This window comes from Heterodontus francisci, chromosome 1 (genome assembly GCF_036365525.1).
Source record: "Heterodontus francisci isolate sHetFra1 chromosome 1, sHetFra1.hap1, whole genome shotgun sequence".
Lineage (NCBI taxonomy): Eukaryota > Metazoa > Chordata > Chondrichthyes > Heterodontiformes > Heterodontidae > Heterodontus > Heterodontus francisci.
The window spans coordinates 49,476,198-49,496,174 of record NC_090371.1 but is presented as its reverse complement, the minus strand read 5'-3'; the positions used below and the strand labels follow the sequence as shown (position 1 = coordinate 49,496,174).

Genomic DNA, 19,977 nt, shown 5'->3' with positions numbered 1-19,977 from the left:
AAGGCTGAGCTGGGGTGACTGCCCGCCTGGCTGATTTTTAAAATTCCAACTGACTGTTCAAAGCGATACCAAAAACAATTTTGAGAGTGGAGCCTCCTGACCCCTATAAATCTTGGCCATTCACTTCTCTGCAAACATCTTCTCCAAGCCAAAAAAAAGCCATCTGCTGGGTATTTATCTGAAGACAGGTGACTTCCAGTACATAGTCATAGAGTTTTACAGCACAGAAACAGGCCCTTCGGCCCAACAAGCCTATGCCGACCATCCCCGCACTTGGCCCGTAGCCTTGTATGTTATGGCGTTTCAAGTGCTCATCTAAATATTTCTTGAATGTCATGAATGTTCCTGCCTCTACCACTCCTTCAGGCAGTGTGTCCCAGATTCCAACCACCCTCTGGGTGAAAAAATTCCTCCTCAACTCCCCTCTAAACCTCCTGCCCCTTACCTTAAATCTATGCCTCCTAGTTATTGACCTCTCCGCTAAGGGAAAAGGTTTCTTCCTATCTATCCTATCAATGCCCCTCATAATTTTGTATACCTCAATCAGGTCCCCCCTCAGCCTTCTCTGCTCCAAGGAAAACAACCCCAGTCTATCTAGTCAGTCTTCATAACTGAAATACTCCAGCCCAGGCAACATCCTGTTGAATCTCCTCTGCACCCTCTCCATTGCAATCACATCCTTCCTATAGTGTGGCAACCAGAACTGTACACAGTACTCCAGCTGTGGCCTAACTAACATTTTATACAGCTCCATCATAACCCCCCCTACTCTTATATTCTATGCCTCGGCTAATAAAGGCAAGTGTCCCGTAAGCCTTCCTAACCACCTCATCTACCTGTGCTGCTGCCTTCAGTGATCTATGGACAAGCACCCCAAGGTCCCTCTGACCCTCTGTATTCCCTAGGGTCCTACCATCCATTGTATCATCCATTGCTTTGTTAGACCTCCCAAAGTGCATCACCTCACACTTCTCAGGATTAAACTCCATTTGCCACTACTCCGCCCATCTTACCAGTCCATCTATATTGTCCTGTAGTCTAAGGCTATCCTCCTCACTATTTAAGACACCACCAATTTTCGTGTCATCTGCGAACTTACTGATCATACCTCTTATAGTCACGTCTAAATCATTAATGTATACTACAAACAGTAAGGGTCCCAGCACCGATCCCTGCAGTACACCACTGGTCACAGGCTTCCACTCACAGAAACAACCCTCTACCATCACCCTCTGCCTCCTGCCACTAACCCAATTTTGAATCCAATTTGCCAAATTACCCTGGCTCCCATGGGCCTTTACTTTCTTAACCAATCTCCCATGCAGGACCTTATCAAAAGCCTTACTGAAGTCCATGTAGATTGCTCTACTGCTTTACCCTCATCTACACCTCTAGTCATCTCCTCGAAAAATTCAATCAAATTTGTTAGATACGATCTCCCTCTGACAAAGCCATGCTGACTATCCCTGATTAATCCCTGCCTTTCCAAGTGGAAATTAATCCTGTCTCTCAGAATTTTTCCAATAATTTCCCTACCACTGTTGTTAGACTTACCGGCCTGTAATTACCAGGTTTATCCCTGCTACCCTTCTTAAATGGTACCACATTCGCTGTCCTCCAATCCTCTGGTACCTCTCCTGTGGCCAGAGAGGATTTGAAAATTTGTGTCAGAGCCCCTGCTATCTCCTCCCTTGCCTGACATAACAGCCTGGGATACACCTCATCTGGGCCTGGGGATTTATCCACCTTCAAGCCCACTAAAACATCTAATACTTCCTCCCTTTCAATGTTAATCTGTTCAAGTATATCACAATCCCCCTCCCTGATCTCTACACCTACATCGTTCCTCTCCATAGTGAACACAGATGAAAAGTAATCCTTCAAAACCTCCCCCATGTCCTCCGGCTCCACACACAGATTGCCTTTATGATCCCTAATGGGCCCCACTTTTTCCCTGGTTATCCTCTTGCCCCTAACATACTTATAAAACGCCTTAGGATTTTCCTTTATCTTGTCTGCCAGTGATTTTTCATGCCCCCTTTTCACTCTCATAATTACTTTTTTAAGTACTCCCCTACACTTTCTATACTCCTCTAGGGCCTCCGCTGTTTTCAGCACTCTGAATCTGCCATGCGCCACCTTTTGTTTCCTTATCCAATCCTCTATATCCCTTGACATCCAGGGTTCCCTAGACCTGTTAGTCCTACTCTTCACCTTTACAGGGACATGCTGCACCTGAACTCTCACAATTTCCTTTCTAAATGACTCCCACTGATCTGATGTAGACTTTCCTACAAGAAGCTGCTCCCAGTTCACTTTGGCCAGATCCTGTTTTATCCTATTGAAATCTGCCTTCCCCCAATTCAGTACTCTTATTTCCAGTCCCTCTATGTCCTTTTCCATAACAATCTTAAATCTTACAGAGTTATGGTCACTATCCCCGAAATGCTCCCCCACTGCCACTTCTGCCACTTGTCTGGCTTCATTCCCTCGGATTAAGTCCCATAGCGCCCCTCCTCTTGTAGGACTCTCTACGTGCGAGCTCAAAAAGCTCTCCTGAATACACTTGAAGAATTTCGCCCCTTTAAGCTTTTTGCACCAATGCTATCCCCTCTAATATAGGGGAAGTTGAAATCCCCTACTATTATTAACCTATTATTTTTGCACCTCTCTGAGATTTGCCTACATATCTGCTCCTCTATCTCTCCCTGACTGTTTGGAGGCCTGTAGTACACTCCCAGCCGAGTGACTGCCTTCCTTACTGCAGTAATTGTCTCTTTAATCAACAGTGCAATGCCACCTCCTTGTGTACCCCCTCCCCTATCACGTCTGAAAATTCTATACCCTGAAATATTAAGCCGCCAGTCCTGCCCTTCCCTCAACCATGTCTCAGTAATAGCAATAATATCATATTCCCATGTGTTAATCAATGCCCTCAATTCATCTGCCTTACTAGTAAGACTTCTTGCATTAAAATAGATACAATCCAGCCTTGCATTATCTGCTTGAGCCTTAACAGGTCTACATTTACTCTGTCCTCCGGACTGACTTAGCTTCACATTAATATTTGATTGTACAACACCCCCTACTGTGCATCCACTCTGTATCCCATCTCCCTGCCAAAATAGTTTAAACCGCCCCCAACAGCACTAGTAAACCTCCCAGCAAGGATGCTGGTCCCGTTCTGGTTCAGGTGCAACCTGTCCATCTTATACAGATCCCACCTTCGCCAGAACAGACACAGTGATCCAAGAATCTAAAGCCCTCCCTCCTGCACCATCTCCCCAACCATGCATTCATCTGCTCTAACCTCCTATTCATATACTCACTAGCCCATGGCACCGGAAGAAACCCAGAGGTTACAACCTTTGAGGTCCTACTTTTTAATCTGCTGCCTAGCTCCCTAAATTCTTTTTGCAGGACCTCATCCCTCTTTCTACCTATGTCATTGGTACCAATGTGGACCACAACCTCCGGTTGTACACCCTCACCCCCCAGAATACTTTGTAGCCGCAAACAAAGACCTCTCAGTCCTTTCAATAACCCCAGTGAAAAAAAATCCATGGAATCCTTTTCAGTTTTCCCAAATAAAACACAAGTCCTCAAAATTTAACAAAAAAATGCCATAAAGTATTAGTTTCATTCCTCGAGGAATAGAATATATAAGCAGGGAGGTAATGTTATGGAACCTTGGTTAGATCACATTTGGAATATTGTGTGCAGTATTGCTCTCTATACTACCCGGAGGATTCCTGAAGCACTGGAGAAAGTGCTGAATGAGTTTACAAGGATGCAATTATAAAGAAAGATTGAGCAGGCTGGGGTCCTTTTCTCTGGAAAAGAGAAGACAAAGTTGGCCTGCTAGAGGTCTTTTTTAAAATATGAAAGGATTTGATAGGGTGGATATGGAAAAGTTGTTTGCACTCCTGAACTCAGAACAGGAGGTGTAAATATAAGATAACCATTAATGGCTGAAATAAAGGATTTAAAAGGAATTTTTTTACACAGAGTGGTGAAAATGTGAAATTTTCTGCAGAATGAAGTGTTTGGAGCAGATAGCATTTAAAGGGAGGTTTGATGTTTACATGATGAAGAAAGTAATAGAGGGATCTAAAGGGCAAGATGGGAAGAGGTAATTAGGGTGGGAAGAGGCTTGTTTGGAGTTTAAGCATCAGCATGTGCCAAATGGCTTTTCTGTGCTGTCACTATGTCAAATATTATGTTACTAAAACTCAACAATTCTTAACTCATGAAAAAGTAGCAAGCTGGTGAGAAAACTGCAAATTAAAAAGGCAGCAGTCATCAAACATTTGCCAAATAAGATTAGCAAGGAAGAAAAAGGGAAGTCTTGAAATTGGTCAGAATATTTTTGAAAAAGCTTTTGGCTGCTATCTTGTTTTGAGTAACCTGAGGACATGCCACTTTCACCCATTACTTCCTGTGGTCGCTGACCTACATTGGCTTTAGGTCTGACAATACCTTTTTAAAAATTCTCTTAGTTTTCAAATCCCTTCATGGTCTCACTCCTCCCTATTTCTGTAATCTCCTCCAGGCCTGCAAAAATATGAGATTCACCAGACTAATCCCTGGGGTGGCGGGATTGTCTTATGAGGAGAGATTGCGGAAACTGGGCCTGCATTCTCTAGAGTTTCGAAGAATGAGAGGTGACCTCATTGAAACTTACTAAATACTTACAGGGCGCGACAGGGTGGATGTAGGTAGGATGTTTCCCCTGGCTGGTGAGTCTAGAACTAGGGGACATAGCCTCAGAATAAAGGAGAGGCCATTTAAGACTAAGATGAGGAGGAATTTCTTCACTCAGAGGATGGCGAATCTTTGGAATTCTCTACCCCAGAGGGCGGTGGAAGCTCAATCATTGAGCATGTTCAAGACAGAAATCGATAGATATATAGATACTAATGACATCAAGGCATATGGGGATAATGCGAGAAAGTGGCATGGCGGTAGATGATCAGTCATGGTCTAATTGAATGGCAGAGCAGGCTCGACGGGCTGAATAGCTGACTCCTGCTCCTATGTTCCTGCACTCCTCCAATTCGGGCCTCGTGCATCTCCAATTTGTTTAGTCCCTCCATTGGCTGTGCCTTCAGTTGCCTAGGCCCCAAGCTCTGGAATTGGGGGAGGCTGTGGTGTAGTGGTAATGTCAGTGCACTAGTAACCCAGAAGCCCAGGTGACTGCTCTGTGGACATGAATTAGAATCCCACCACGGCAGATGGTGAAATTTGAATTCACTTAATCTGGGAATTAAAAACCTAGTCTAATGGTGGCAATGAAACCATTGTTGATGGTCATAAAAACCCACTAATGCCCTTTAGGGAAAGAAATCTGCTGTCATGTGACTCCAGACCCACAGCAATGTGGTTGACTCATAAAATGTCCTTGGAAATGGCCAAGCAAGCCACTCAATTCAAGGGTATTCAGGGATGGGCAACAAATGCTGGCCTAGCCAGCGATGCCCAATTCCCACTAACAAATAAAAAAAAAATTCCCCTGAACCTTCCTATCCCCCTCTCCTTTAAGATGCCCCTTAAAACTTACCTTTTTGACCTGTCCGAATATCTCCCTTGTGCAGCTCATGTCAAATTTATTTGACAATCACTCCTATGAAGTTTCTTGGGACATTTGACCACATTAAAGGTGCTATAAAAATACACATTGTTGCAGTATGTGGCTGGCTATAATGACCCAAAAATAGATTGGAGGAGGGGAGGGACTTGTGCTTAAGGTACGGAATTGGGTCAGCCTCACTCGGGACAATGAAAAATGTATAATCATCTTAGCTGCGATATTCCCACTTTCAGTACAAAAAAGGTGTGATGACAGCTGAGTTGTTGAAATGTGTTGATGTTGGCACTTTAACTATTCTTGCAGCTTGAATTTTCTGATGCATTGGGAAAGCTTTAGGAACATTTTCTTTTACTGTTTCAGCTTGTAGTAGCTTGATTTGTTAGATATACAGGAAGTTGAGAGTTCCTCCTTGCTACATTCATTGCACTACAACGCTTTTCAGATAAAAAACTACACTTGAAGATTGTCAGCTACCAAACTTGGAGGTGTGGCAGCTAGTGAGGATATCATCAGTTGACTGCAACAGACCATAGATAGGCGAGCAGAATGGGCAGAAAATGGCAGATGGAATTTAATACAGAGAAGACTTGCAGGTGATAGGTAAAATTGGCCGTTGTAAATTGCCCCTAGTGTAGGGAGGTGATAGGGAATATGGGATTACTGTAGGGTTAGTATAAATGGGTGGTTGTTGGTCGGCACAGACTCAGTGGACCGAAGGGTCTGTTTCAGTGCTGTATCTCTAAATAAATTTTTTTTTTAAAGTGTGAAGTGATGCATATTGGCAGAAGGGAGAGGCAATATAGACTATATGGCACAGTTCTAATAAGTGTATAAGGGACAGTGTTCATGTGTATAGTCTTTGAAGGTGGCAGGACATATTGGGAGAGTAGATGGCAAAGCATATGGGATATTGGGCTTTGTAAATAGAGATATTAAGTACAAAAGAAGGGGAATTATGCTGAATCTTTATAAAGCTTTGGTTAGGTTACAACTAGAGTATTGCATTCAGTTCTGGTCATCATACTTTAGGAAGGATGTGAGGAGGGTTCTTGAGAGGTTGTAGAGGAGATTTACCAGAATGGTTCCAGGAATGAGGGATTTTAGCTACAAGGTTAGGTTGGAGAAGCTGGAGTTTTTCTCCTTCTAGCAGAAGAGATTGAGGGGAGATTTGATAGACATGTACAAGATTATGATCGGTTTAGTTAAGGTAGACAAAGAAAAGCTGTTTCCATTAACTGATAGTACAAGGACTAGGGGGCACAAATATAGGTTTTGAGCAAGAGATGCAGAGGGAGAGGGGGGGGGGGGGGGGGGGAGGTGTGAGGAAGAATATTTTTATGTAGTGAGTAGTAATGACCTGGAACTCGCTGCCTACGAGGGTGGTAGAAGCAGAGATGGTCAATGATTTCAAAAGGAAACTGGATGGACCCTTGAGGAAAATAAACTTGCAGGGCTACAGGGATAGAGGGGGAAATGGGACAGATTGCATTGTTCTACTGAGAGCCAACATGGACTCAATGGGCCGATTGGTCCCCTTCTGTGCTGTTATGACTATGTTACATTTAATTTTTCTGGGACTGGATTTTTTCAAAAACTACTTGACAGTGGTTATTTCTCAAAGATTGCAGTGGAACAAAAGTTGAACGCTGCCCTTCAGTGGCAGCCTTTGCCAGGTGGTAGCGATCTTACCTCGAGAAGGTTGTGTATTCAAGCCTCACTCCAGAGGATTGAGCATATAATCTAGTGTAGTACTGAAGGAGTGTTGCACTATTTAAGGTGTCAATTTTAGGATGAGACGTTAAACCAAGACACTGTCTGCCCACTCAGGTGGATGTAAAAGATTCTGTAGAACTATTCGATGAAGAATAGTGTTCGCCCAGTGTCCTGGCTAAAATTTGTCCCTCAAACAGTATCACTAAAGCAGATTATCTGGTTATTATCTCATTACTGGCTGTGGGATCTTGTGAAATTTGACTGTCATGGTTCTCTATGTTGTAAGTGACTACACTTAAAAAGTTGTGCTTTGGGCCCGCCTGAGGTTGTGAAAAGTGGTGTAAAATGCAAGTTCTAACTGTTGAATTATCTACAAAATTTTGAACATTCTTTTGTATTAATTTATCTTTGTGCTACTGTTATTTATTACTTAAGGTTGTCATTTTGCTATGTTCTTCATATGTAACTCTTATATACAAAGTTTATGTGCAAAGTACATACCCACATGCTTGAAAGTAAAGGCAATGTTGGGTATGTACAATAGATTGTTAGAATTCTAATTAGAAACCATTAAAAGTATCAAAGGTGTACTGTGCTTGCTAATATGTTAATCAAATTAAGATAGTTCACTATTAGATGTCTCTCAAATATACACTGTTTAATTACAAATGCAGCACAGGTACTGCCGAACGTCATCTCCTTTGAGTCTCAATCCAACATAACGTTCGAAAAATTGAAAGTGAGGCTGAATGGATGGCTAATTTCAGAATCCTAGCGATCATTATTAGAGCGCCTATTTACTGTTTGTTTTCAAGTTATGAGTAAAGGTTTAATTATGGAATTCAAAAATCAAGCATTCTACGAGGAAGATGAATAGGCAATGTAAACTAAATCTTACAATTTTAAAGCAGCTGCAGAGACACCTGTGGGTTCACACACATAAATCTTTGAAAGTGGCAGGGCAAGTTGATAAAGCTGTTACAAAAGCATATGGGATTCCTGGCTTTACAAATTAAAAGCAAGAAAGTTATGCTAAATCTTTATAAATCAGTGGTTAGGCCTCAGCAATTCTTGGCACCACACTTTCGGAAGGATGCCAAAGTATTGGAGAAGTTGTCGTGGAGATTTATTGGAATAGTATGTGATGAGGGAGTTCAGTTATGTAGAGAAACTTAAAGGAGCTGGGATTGTTCTCCTTGGTGCAGAGAAAGTTAAGGGACAATTTAATAGAGGCATACTAAGTTTTTTTTGTGGGGGTGGGGGGGGTGGCTGATAGAGTAAACAAAGAGAAATTGTTTTCACTGGCAGGTAGGCTGTTACCCAGAAGACATATATTTCAGATAGTTGGCACAAGAACTTTTTGGGAGATAATTTTCTTTTATGCAGGAAGTTCTGATCTGGAATGCACTGCCTAACAGGCAATGGTGGAAGTAGATTCAAGTGTAACTTTCAGAAGGGAATTGGATATATACTTGAAAACAAAAGGGCTGTGGGAAATCGGAGCAATGGGATTAATTGGATAGCCGAATGGCGGCCTCTTGTGCTGTAAGAATCGATGAAAAACTGTTGTCTAATCACTAAATGGAGAAATTCTGCTGATAAACAAAGGTACAGTGCTAAATCCAATTAATGTGTGTGGTACTGATTGGTTCTGTTACAACTGGGTGAGGAAGGGGTCTCAGGCTCCCCTCTTGCCCCTTTCCTGGTTTGGCCGTAACAGGGTTTATCTTTTAAAACAGTGATTTTAACTTACCCCCTCAGTGAGCCCTTGCTCACCTCACTCTAACTGTAATTGCAAATGAACCAATCAGACGGGTTTTCTTAGGTTTAAACAAGAAAGATGCAAGTTTATTAGCCTTATCACTCTAACTCAGTTAAAATTACTAAAGTACGCGATGCAATCACGCTAGCATGCATATGAGAGAAACACACGCAAGCAGATACAGAGGAGAGGAAAAAATTGGGTGGGGGGGGAAGTTGAAGTAGAATTCGTAATAAAAGAAATTCAGTTACGGGGTGGAAATGTCCTTGATTAAAAGCTGAAATCTTGGAGTTCTCACTGCGGCCCAGTGCACAATTTCCAACTTGCTTCTCTGGTACCAGAAGGCTAATGAAGTGCTCTGTCTTGAGGCTGAAGCTGCTACTGTGGGTCCCTGGAACTTTGCTAGAGAGAGGGAGACAGGGAGAGAGAGCTTCCTTCTGTTTGGTCTTCAAATTGCAATCTGTTACCTTTCTGTCAGGCACAATTCAAGCAGTCCCCAGTCTGGCCAGCAGGTAAGTCATGTGACCATCACTGTTTGAAATAGCAACTTCTTAGAGGGTTGCTGGACTTCAGTCTCCCAGACACTTGGTTTGGGGGGTGGGTGGGGGTGGGGGGGGGGGTAAGAGTCCTGGCTCTTAGACAGACAAGATGTGGATCATCACTTCAATTAGCCAGGGCTGTTCATTTTTATGTCAATCAACACCCCCCTCTGCACTACCGCTTTGTCTTTTAGCACACTATTAACATACGGAAATAGTGGAGGATGATCCTTTGGATATGGAGACTGAGGGGGTGGAAAGTGAGGACCTTGGGAACCCTGTCGTGGTTCTGGGAGAGAGGGGAAGGGGTGAGGGCAGAGGTACGGGAAATGGGCTGGACACGGTTGAGGGCCGGCCCTGTCAACCACAGTGGGGGTTGGGGGAGTGGGGTGTGGGCGTGGAATCCTCGGTTGAGGAAAAAGGAAGACACATCAGAAGCGCGGTTGTGGAAGGTTGCATCATCAGAGCAGATGCGTCGGAGATGGAGAAACTGGGAGAATGGAGCAATATGTCCTGCTAAAACCAGGAGCAAACTAGCTAAGAATGCACTAACGCTTTGATTTTCACCACACCATTAACATACTGTTTGCCTTTGCTCCATGACCTTCTGGTCAGTTATTCTCTGTGACCTTGTCCTATCAACACCTCTTTTGTTACCTCTTGCCGCATCCCCTGCTTTATTTGCTTAAAACCTATTACATTTCTAACCTTTGCCAGTTCTGATGAAGGGTCACTGACCTGAAACGTTAACTTGACTTCTCTCTCCACAGATGCTGCCAGACCTGCTGAGTACTTCCAGCATTTTTTATTATTGTGGATCATCACTGTTGCCCAGACCAATCTTGTTAATTGAATCTGCGAGCACTTTCATTGTCTCTCTATTCAACTGTCTCTCAGAATGCAAATGTGCAACTATGTTTTCAGTCGCTCAGTTCTGTTGCTTTTTAAACAAGTTCTGTGCAATGTCCAGTAAAAAAACAATTAGTTCAAGTAGTGTTCCATATGACAAAATTTATGTTTTCATTTGGCAGGTGTGATTTCTGTTACACTTCCAATTGACCATAGTGGACATTCCCTTTAAAATATAGTTGCAGTGCTTAACCCTTTGTTCAGTGTGTTCTTTACATTTTTTTGCACGGCAGTGCACAAGCGTTATTTATCTCAGAACAAGGCCTGTGTGGTACCTTTCAGGCTGCTGTGCAGCTTAGCAGGAGTATTGCCCTTAGTGCACTTATAGTTTATTTCTAATTTGGGAGGGTAGTGGAAGTAAATGGATTGGTAATGAATTTTCTGTAACCATTCTGTGGTGTTCTTTCATTTAGGTTCCAATTAAAGCAATGACAGTATAAGCAGAACTGGGTACTGTGCACGAGCAGGAGATGGGCGCAAACAGCAGCAGCATTGCTGAGCTTGAAAATAACAGTTACCTTCAGCATCTTGCTGGAACAGAACCCATCTCCGAGAATGATCCGTTCTGGAATCAACTTCTGTCATTTTCCATCACCACACCTACCAATGGGTAAGAAAACTGTAGACCAGTACATGGATATTACTCAATACAAATAAACCAGAAAATCTGTAAGGTTCCTACTGAGGCCTTTTCTGACATTTTAGTGGCCTGTTTAAATGTGGTGAAATACTTATGCTGCCTATTTTTGACATGCGAATTAAATTTCACTTCTATATTGTTGCCTTTATGGTCTTCAGTCGTGCTACTGTTTTGGTGTTTCCACTGTAACATAGTGATCCAGTGTGACATGTTTGTAACAAGTGAATTTGTAACTTTCTCTCTGATCTGTCTTTCTGTGAACATAGCCAGAGCCCTGGTACTTTATTCTGGATCAAATGGAGCACTGACCATGGTTTGGGTGAAAGAAAAGTAATTTAGTGCACAATGGCCAGTTAGAACAACACTACACAATAGCTGCACACTCAGCGTTGCACAAATCTTCTCTTCTTTGGCCTCCTTGTCTCGAGAGACAATGGGTAAGCGCCTGGAGGTGGTCAGTGGTTTATGAAGCAGCACCTGGAGTGGCTATAAAGGCCAATTCTAGAGTGACAGACTCTTCCACAGGTGCAGATAAAATTGGTTGACAGGGCTGTTACACAGTTGGCTCTCCCCTTGCGCTTCTGTCTTTTTTCCTGCCAACTGCTAAGTCTCTTCGACTCGCCACACTTTAGCCCTGCCTTTATGGTTGCCTGCCAGCTCTGGTGATCGCTGGCAACTGACTCCCACGACTTGTGATCAATGTCGCAGGACTTCATGTCGCGTTTGCAGACATCTTTAAAGCGGAGACAAGGACGGCCGGTGGGTCTGATACCAGTGACGAGCTCGCTGTACAATGTGTCCTTGGGGATCCTGCCATCTTCCATGCGGCTCACATGGCCAAACCATCTCAGGCGCCGCTGGCTTACTAGGGTGTATATGCTGGGGATGCAGGCCGCCTTGAGGACTTCAGTGTTGGAGATACGGTCCTGCCACTTTATGCCAAGGATTTTCCGGAGACAGCAAAGATGGAATGAATTGAGACGTCGCTCTTGGCTGATGTATGTTGTCCAGGCCTCGCTGCCGTAGATCAAGGTACTGAGGACACAGGCTTGATACACTTGGACTTTTGTGTTCTGTGTCAGTGCGCCATTTTCCCACACTCTCTTGGCCAGTCTGGACATAGCAGTGGAAGCCTTTCCCATACGCTTGTTGATTTCTGTATCGAGAGACAGGTTACTGGTGATAGTTGAGCCTAGGTAGGTGAACTCTTGAACCACTTCCAGAGTGTGGTCGCCGATATTTATGGATGGGGCATTTGTGACGTCCTGTCCCATGATGTTCGTTTTCTTGAGGCTGATGGTTAGACCAAATTCGTTGCAGGTAGCTGCAAACCTGTCGATGAGTCTCTGCAGACACTCTTCAGTGTGAGATGTTAATACAGCATCGTCAGCAAAGAGGAGTTCCCTGATGAGGACTTTCCATACTTTGGTCTTCGCTCTTAGACGGGCAAGGTTGAACAACCTGCCACCTGATCTTGTGTGGAGGAAAATTCCATCTTCTGAAGACTTGAACGCATGAGAGAGCAGCAGGGAGAAGAAGATCCCAAACAGTGTAGGTGCGAGAACACAGCCCTGTTTCACGCCACTCAGGATAGGAAAGGGGTCGCTATGAGGCGCCGCTATGCTGAATTGTGCCTTTCATATTGTCATGGAATGAGGTGATGATACTTAGTAGCTTTGGTGGGCATCCAATCTTTTCTAGTAGTCTGAAGAGACCACGTCTGCTGACAAGGTCAAAGACTTTGGTGAGATCAATGAAAGCAACGTAGAGGGGCATCTGTTGTTTATGACATTTCTGCTGTAGCTGTCGAAGGGAGAACAGCATGTCAATGGTGGATCTCTCTGCTCGAAAGCCACACTGTGCCTCAGGGTAGACACGCTCAGCCAGCTTCTGGAGCCTGTTTAAAGCAACTCAAGTGAAGACTTTCCCCACTATGCTGAGCAGTGAGATTCCACGGTAGTTGTTGCAGTCACCGCAGTCACCCTTGTTCTTATAGAGGGTGATGATATTGGCATCGCGCATGTCCTGTGGTACTGCTCCCTCGTCCCAGCACAGGCAAAGCAGTTCGTACAGTGCTGAAAGTATAGCAGGCTTGGCACTCTTGATTATGTCAGGGGTAATGCCGTCGTTCCCAAGGGCTTTTCCGCTGGCTCGAGAATCAATGGCATCACCGAGTTCCGATTTTGTTGGCTGTACATCCAGCTTATCCATGACTGGCAGAGACTAGGCTGCATTGAGGGCGGTCTCAGTGACAACATTTTCCCTGGAGTACAGTTCTAGGTAGTGTTCCACCCAGCGGTCCATTTGCTTGCGTTGGTCAGTGATTATGTCCCCTGATGTAGATTTGAGGTTGGCCCAAAAGCCCTCTTAATGCCATCATACCTTCCTCTGATATTTCCGGTGTCAGAGGTCAGCTGAATATGACTGCATAGGTGTTGCCAGTAGTCATTTGTGCAGCGCCTGGCTGTTCTTTGTGCAGTGCTTCTGGCTGCTTTAATTGCTACGGATGTTAAATCGCTGGGGGCTTTCTTGTAGTTCAACAGTGCAATGCGCTTAGCGGCTATGACAGGTTCCAGCTCTTCAATGTGAGATTGAAACCAGTCTGCATTCCGCTTCACACGTTTGCCATAGGTGGTCATTGCTGAGTCAAAGATGGCGTCTCTGATGTGGGCCCACTTGGTCTCTGCATCCCCTGTGGGAGTGTTCTGGAGGGCTTTTTCAAGTGAATTTAGAAACTTAAGTAACAGCTGTGGATGAGAAATTCTGCTAGTGTTGATGCGTGGGCGGCCCTTCTGCTTGGAGTAATGCAGCTGCTTTGGTTTGAGGCTAACCTTGCTGCACACCAGGGAGTGGTCAGTGTCGCAGTCCGCACTGTGGCAGCTGCGTGTGATTTGAACGCTGTTTAGAGAGGCTTGCCTTGTGACGATGAGGTCCAGCTGGTGCCAACGACGTGATCTTGGGTGCCTCCAAGAAACCTGGTGACAGGGTTTAGTGTGAAAGAATGAGTTGGTGATGCAGAGGTTATGATAGGTACATAACTCAAATATGCCCTCCAAAAGTCCAATAATCAAACATCTACTGCACTACCTTGATTGAATTTTTTGATGAGGTAACAATGAAAAGTAATCAAGTTAGTCAGACACGATTTACCTTTAACAAATCCATGTGGACTCTCCTTGATTATGCCATGCCTTCCCAAATGAAATTTTATTTTGTCCATGATAATGGTTTCGAATAACTTCACCGCAGATGTTGGGCCGACTGGCCTGTACTTTCCTGGATTATCCCTCTCCTTTCTTGATGGTATAAAATTAGCAACCCTCCAGTCCTGCAGCTCTACTGCTGTATACAATGAGAATTGAACGATTGTGACCAGCGCCTCTGCAGTTTCTACCTTTACTACTTTTAGCAACCTAGGACGTGTTCCATCTGGACCAAGTGGCTTTACCAACTTACAGTAATCATTTTATTAGCATGTTTTTTTATTTGTTCCTGGGATGTGGGCGTCGCTGGCTAGGCCAGCATTTATTGCCCGTCCCCAATTGCCCTTGAGAAGGTGGTGGTGAGTTGCCTTCTTGAACTGCTGTAGTCCACGTGAGGTAGGTACACCTCGAGTGCTATTAGGAAGGGAGTTCCAGGATTTTGACCCAGCAACAGTGAAGGAACGGCGATATAGTTCCAAGTCAGGATGGTGTGTCTTCTATTATTATCCTGTCCCTAACTTCCCTCTCCTCTTTTGGTGTAACCTTCACATCATCTGCTCCCTTTTGTGAAGATAGATGCAAAGTCATTTAACACGTCAGCCATGTCCTCTGCCTTTACATGAAGATTTCCCTTGGATACTTAATGGACCCAACTTTTTCCCTAGCTAACCTCCGCTTGCACTTTTTATATGCTAGTAGAATGTTTTAATATTCAATTTAATTTGCCTGCACATCTTTTCTTGTAATCTCTCTTTGCCTCCTGTGTTAACTTTTTCAATTCCCTTCTGTACTTTCCATAATCATCCTTATCGACTGTATCTTGCTCCTGACGTTTACCGTTAGTCTGCTTCTTCTGTTTTTTTTGTAACTTTCATTTGTCGTCCAGTGCATGATAGCTCAAGATGCTGTACCTTTTCCCTTCAAAAGAATAGGCCTAATTTGTACCTGAATTACTTCTTCCTCGAATCCCCTCAGTTGCTCTGTTACTGTTTTATCCTGCAATCACCTTTCCAATCAAGCTATGTTAGGTCACTTCTTAAATCACTGAAAGTAGCTCTTCCTCAGTTAAGTATTTTTACCGTCAAATTTACTGGTCTCTTCCCAGCATTACTTTCGACTAAATTATGCAGTGGTCACTGTAAGCTAGATGATCTCTTAACTGTAAGACAATCCATTTGCCCTACCTGATTTCCCAGAACCAGATCCAACACTGCTACCTTGCTTGTTGGACAGAGACATACTGATTGAGAAGGTTCTCCTGTGCACATATCAGAAATTCTTCTCCGTCCCTACCCTTTGCATTATGTTTTTCCCAGTCTATATTAGGGTAATTAAAGTCTTCTAGTATTACTAGAGCCGCATGGAAGATGGCAGGATCCCCAAAGACACATTGTACAGCGAGCTCGCCACTGGTATCAGACCCACCGGCCGTCCATGTCTCCGTTATAAAGACGTCTGCAAACGCGACATGAAATCGTGTGACATTGATCACAAGTCGTGGGAGTCAGTTGCCAGCATTCGCCAGAGCTGGCGGGCAGCCATAAAGACAGGGCTAAATTGTGGCGAGTTGAAGAGACTTAGTAGTTGGCAGGAAAAAAGACAGAGGCGCAAGGGGAGAGCCAACTGTGCAACAGCCCCAACAAACAAATTTCTCTGCAGCACCTGTGGAAGAGCCTGTCACTCCAGAATTGGCCTCTATAGCCACTCCAGGCGCTGCTTCACAAACCACTGACCACCTCCAGGCGCGTATCCATTGTCTCTCGAGATAAGGAGGCCCAAAAGAAGAAAGAAAAGAAGTATTACTACTGTATTTTTGCTACCTGCCTTTGAAATTTGCTGACAAATTTGCTCATCTATCTCCTCCTCACTGTTTGCAGCTCAATTTAAAAAACAAACTCCCAACAATGTAACAGCTGTTCCTCAACTCAAGCCAAATAGATTCAGTCCTAGAACTAATAAATCCTTTCTATTTAGAATTATAGCATAATCTTTAATCAATACTCACCCTCTCCTCTTTTTCTTTCTCTATAATTCCTAAGAGTCAATTGCCAGCGTTCGCCAGAGCTGGCGGGCAGCCATAAAGACAGGGCTAAAATGTGGCGAGTCGAAGAGACTTAGTAGTTGGCAGGAAAAAAGACAGAGGCGCAAGGGGAGAGCCAACTGTGCAACAGCCCCGACAAACAAATTTCTCTGCAGCACCTGTGGAAGAGCCTGTCACTCTAGAATTGGCCTTTATAGCCACTCCAGGCGCTGCTTCACAAACCACTGACCACCTCCAGGCTCGTATCCATTGTCTCTCGAGATAAGGAGGCCCGAAAGAAAAGAATAATTCCTAAATGGAATGTTAAGAACCCATTTCTGGCCTTGTTTGAGCCATGTCTCTGTTAATGCAACCACGTCATAATCCCATGTAGCAATTTTTGCATGTAGCTCGCCAGCCTTATTAGTTACACTATGGACACTGATGTATATACAATTTAATACTTCCTTTGTCACTTGCTGTTTCCCATAATCTTTTCCCTGTGCAGTTTTTTGGGATATTTCTGATTTTGTTGCCGTTTGTATCTCTCTGTCCTCTGATCTCATTTCTGCTTCTCTCTGTTATTTTCTGATTCCCCTCCTTCTGCCAAATTAGTCAACATCCTCCTCAACAGTGCTAGTTAACCTGTCAGCAAGAACATTGGTTCTATCTTTGTTCAGGTGCAGCCCATCCATCTTGTGCAGGTGCTCCTTCCCCCAGACTGTGTCCCAATGCCCAGCAATATGATCATTTGAAAGTTTTGTAGCTTGATAAATTTGATGAGATTGAGGCTTGTTGTATGTAGTAGTTCATCTTACAGACAGCCAGAAGAGGGCACTGATGGTCTTGTAATTTTTTTCAACTCTGATATGGATTTACTCTGACTATTTAGGCACTACTCATAGGGTCTCAAAATAATTACGTACCAATATTCAATAAATGAGAAAAACAATACTGTTGTTGGATGTGTGCGTGCGTTATGTAAAGAACAGATAACAGAATCACCTCTGAAACAGTAATGTAATCTTGTGATTCAGATCAGATTGTAAGCTGGGAGAGTGAATTTAGGTGATGTATGTATTTTTTCAAATTCCTTCACCTTCTCCCAGGGCTCTAATTTGCACTGGGATGTGGTTCCATGAATGTTGGTAGCTTATTTGTCTGTGCAGGCCGTTCAACGATGTAGGCCATTGAGGCTGGCTGGGCATGATCTTGTCCTCACCTGACATCTACAACTGCAACCTTCCAATTGGGGTCACTGGATAGTGATTAGGGGAAAAGTATTGATTTTGCTTCCCTGCCCGCCCCAACCTTTGGTCAGGGGCATTGAGAGTTGTATCCATATTTTCAGATACTGCTCAGTAAGCGGTCCATGATTTTGCCTTTTAGGCTGACAAAAATCTGTTGGTGCTCTCTGTTCGTGTGTGGTAATTTTAAAACTGACTACCAAAGCATCATTATTGCAAATTTAGTTTTGGTGACATTTACAGCTGCTTATAGGGGAATTTACTACTGTGTATGGAAAATCTCAAAAGCCCACTTCAGATAACATTTCCAATAGACCTTCAGCAAAATCACAAAAGAATACAAAACCCTTCTGTGACTGCACAGAGTATCTGTAGCTTTGTGGAAATTGGCAAGAAATCTTGAAACTTTTACAAGTAAATGCTAACTCCTAGTTCTACACACGGTATGTATACATGAAGTGAGTTCAAGGCTGTAATTTAATATGGATGTTTTATCTGAACTCCTTAATTGGCTGCTGCCTTGTTGACTTTGTCACTTGCATGTGTGTATCATGTATTATGTAGCAGACTTGTACTTTAGAATTCCACCCTGAAGTTAGTTTTTTAAACAAATTGACTCCTGACAACGCAGCCAAGTGCCGACGTCATCAGTGCGCACATGCACGGAACGGTTTCTACCTGCCAGTATGATGCTGCGCATGCGCAGCCTATGGCTTACCAGGAAAAATTCGCTCATGTGCTCTAAAACGTCTTTGCATGCTGGAGCAGAGCCACTTGATCCCTGCTGCCTTCCCTGGCTGCTTGCTGCAGGCCTCGCCACTTCCCCCCCACAGCCACTCACACCCCCCCCCCCCCCCTGCTGCTGTGCCACCCAAAGAAGCGGCGGTGACGGGGCGTCGCAGGAGCCAGTGGCCAAGAAGAGGGAGGTGGCGAGGCCTGGAGTGAGCGGCCAAGATGGAGAAGCGGCGAGGGCGGGTGTGAGCGGCTGAGGGAAGGCAGCGAAAAGGCGGGGAGCGTGTGCTGAGGGGGGAGAAGTGGCAAGCAGACAGGTGCAGGAGGGAGTGACGAAGAAAAGCACAATGGCTTCTATCTGAATTATAGCCCAGAATCCATTTGCACTGCTGTAATTGTGCGAGAGGATAAGCCACATGCATCTATTTCCAAAACCAACATGTTGGAATAATAAGCATCATACAAAGAGCGAATTGAAAGATGCCTTACAATAAGATTATTTGGTTCTGTACTAGCACATGTACTGTTGGGGTTGGGAGGGAGGTGGTGATCGCGGTCACTGTGGGGATTTGGGTTTAAGGCTGCATTTGCTTTTTGTGACATCTTTATTGCTCGTCGCTGCTTGAGACTTCACAGACAGTTGCGTTTCAGTGGATGAGACTGCATTTGCGCATGTGCCAGTACTGCGCCACCTAGTGGTTGTGTTGTCAGCAAATGCAGCCTTTTTAAAAACTGGTAGCTACCTAATTTACACCAAGCATATTGTGGACCAACAAGCTGGAGTTAAACGAGGGATCCCATTCAGTACATTTGTTTCTTAGCTCCACAATTAAAGGAGCTTCATTTATATGACTCCTTATACAGTGATTGAAACTGAATTCTTGTCTTTTGTGCCTCTTTCCCAAACTAAATCTTGAGCTTTAGTTATTTTGTAGGCTGCTGAATGCCCTTTGACTGTTTTGTGTTGTTCTCTACCATTCAGGAGTATAGAAAGAAGCAAAGAACTTGCATTTATAAGGTGCCTTTCCCATCCTCACGATATCTTAAAGTGCTTCACAGCTAATGTATTTTGAAGTGTTCTTATTATGGAGGCAGCCATTTTCTGCACCACAATATCCCAGAAACTTGTATTTTATGGATAGGGAGGAAGAGGGTTGCAGAGAAGAACAAGATCATTGATATTGAATCTGTTGCTGCACTTCATAAAGCTTAAAAATCAGGTCTAGGCTTTCCTGGCGTTACATTGGAAGCTGGCCTAAGACATGGGTGCTGCAAAGTTTGTGTCTAGGGCATAGTCATTCCTATCATAACATTCACAGAACAACATGAATGCTGCGAATTTTTCCCACACTTTGACTAGAAACCTGAGCTTAGTTTTTTAAAAAACAGATTTTCCATTGTGCTTTCAGCCCTGACTCTTTAACACCAGCCATAATTTATCAGCAGTTGTACAGCAAGACTCCAATGGGCGGAGAGCCTTTGACCTAGCCCAAAACAAATGTAATTGTTTGCTGTGCTGTAGTTAATGATCCGCTTATCAGAAGTCAGATAGAGAAAGATAATTTTGGTTTGTCTGTGAGTGATGTGATGTAATTCCACAGAATTCAACTTCAGAAATAGTG

The 19,977-nt window shown here is 43.9% G+C and overlaps 1 protein-coding gene across 2 annotated transcripts in view; it reads left to right on the top strand.

The window, feature by feature from the left end:
* Nucleotides 1–19,977, top strand: part of dym (dymeclin) — a 712,143-nt gene that overhangs the window by 93,642 nt on the left and 598,524 nt on the right. For both annotated transcript variants that reach the window (XM_068030338.1, XM_068030330.1), the window contains exon 2: nt 10,927–11,123. In XM_068030338.1, the coding sequence (XP_067886439.1) occupies nt 10,984–11,123 (140 nt within the window). In that variant the 5' untranslated portion in view covers nt 10,927–10,983. The remainder of the gene's footprint in view (nt 1–10,926; nt 11,124–19,977) is intronic.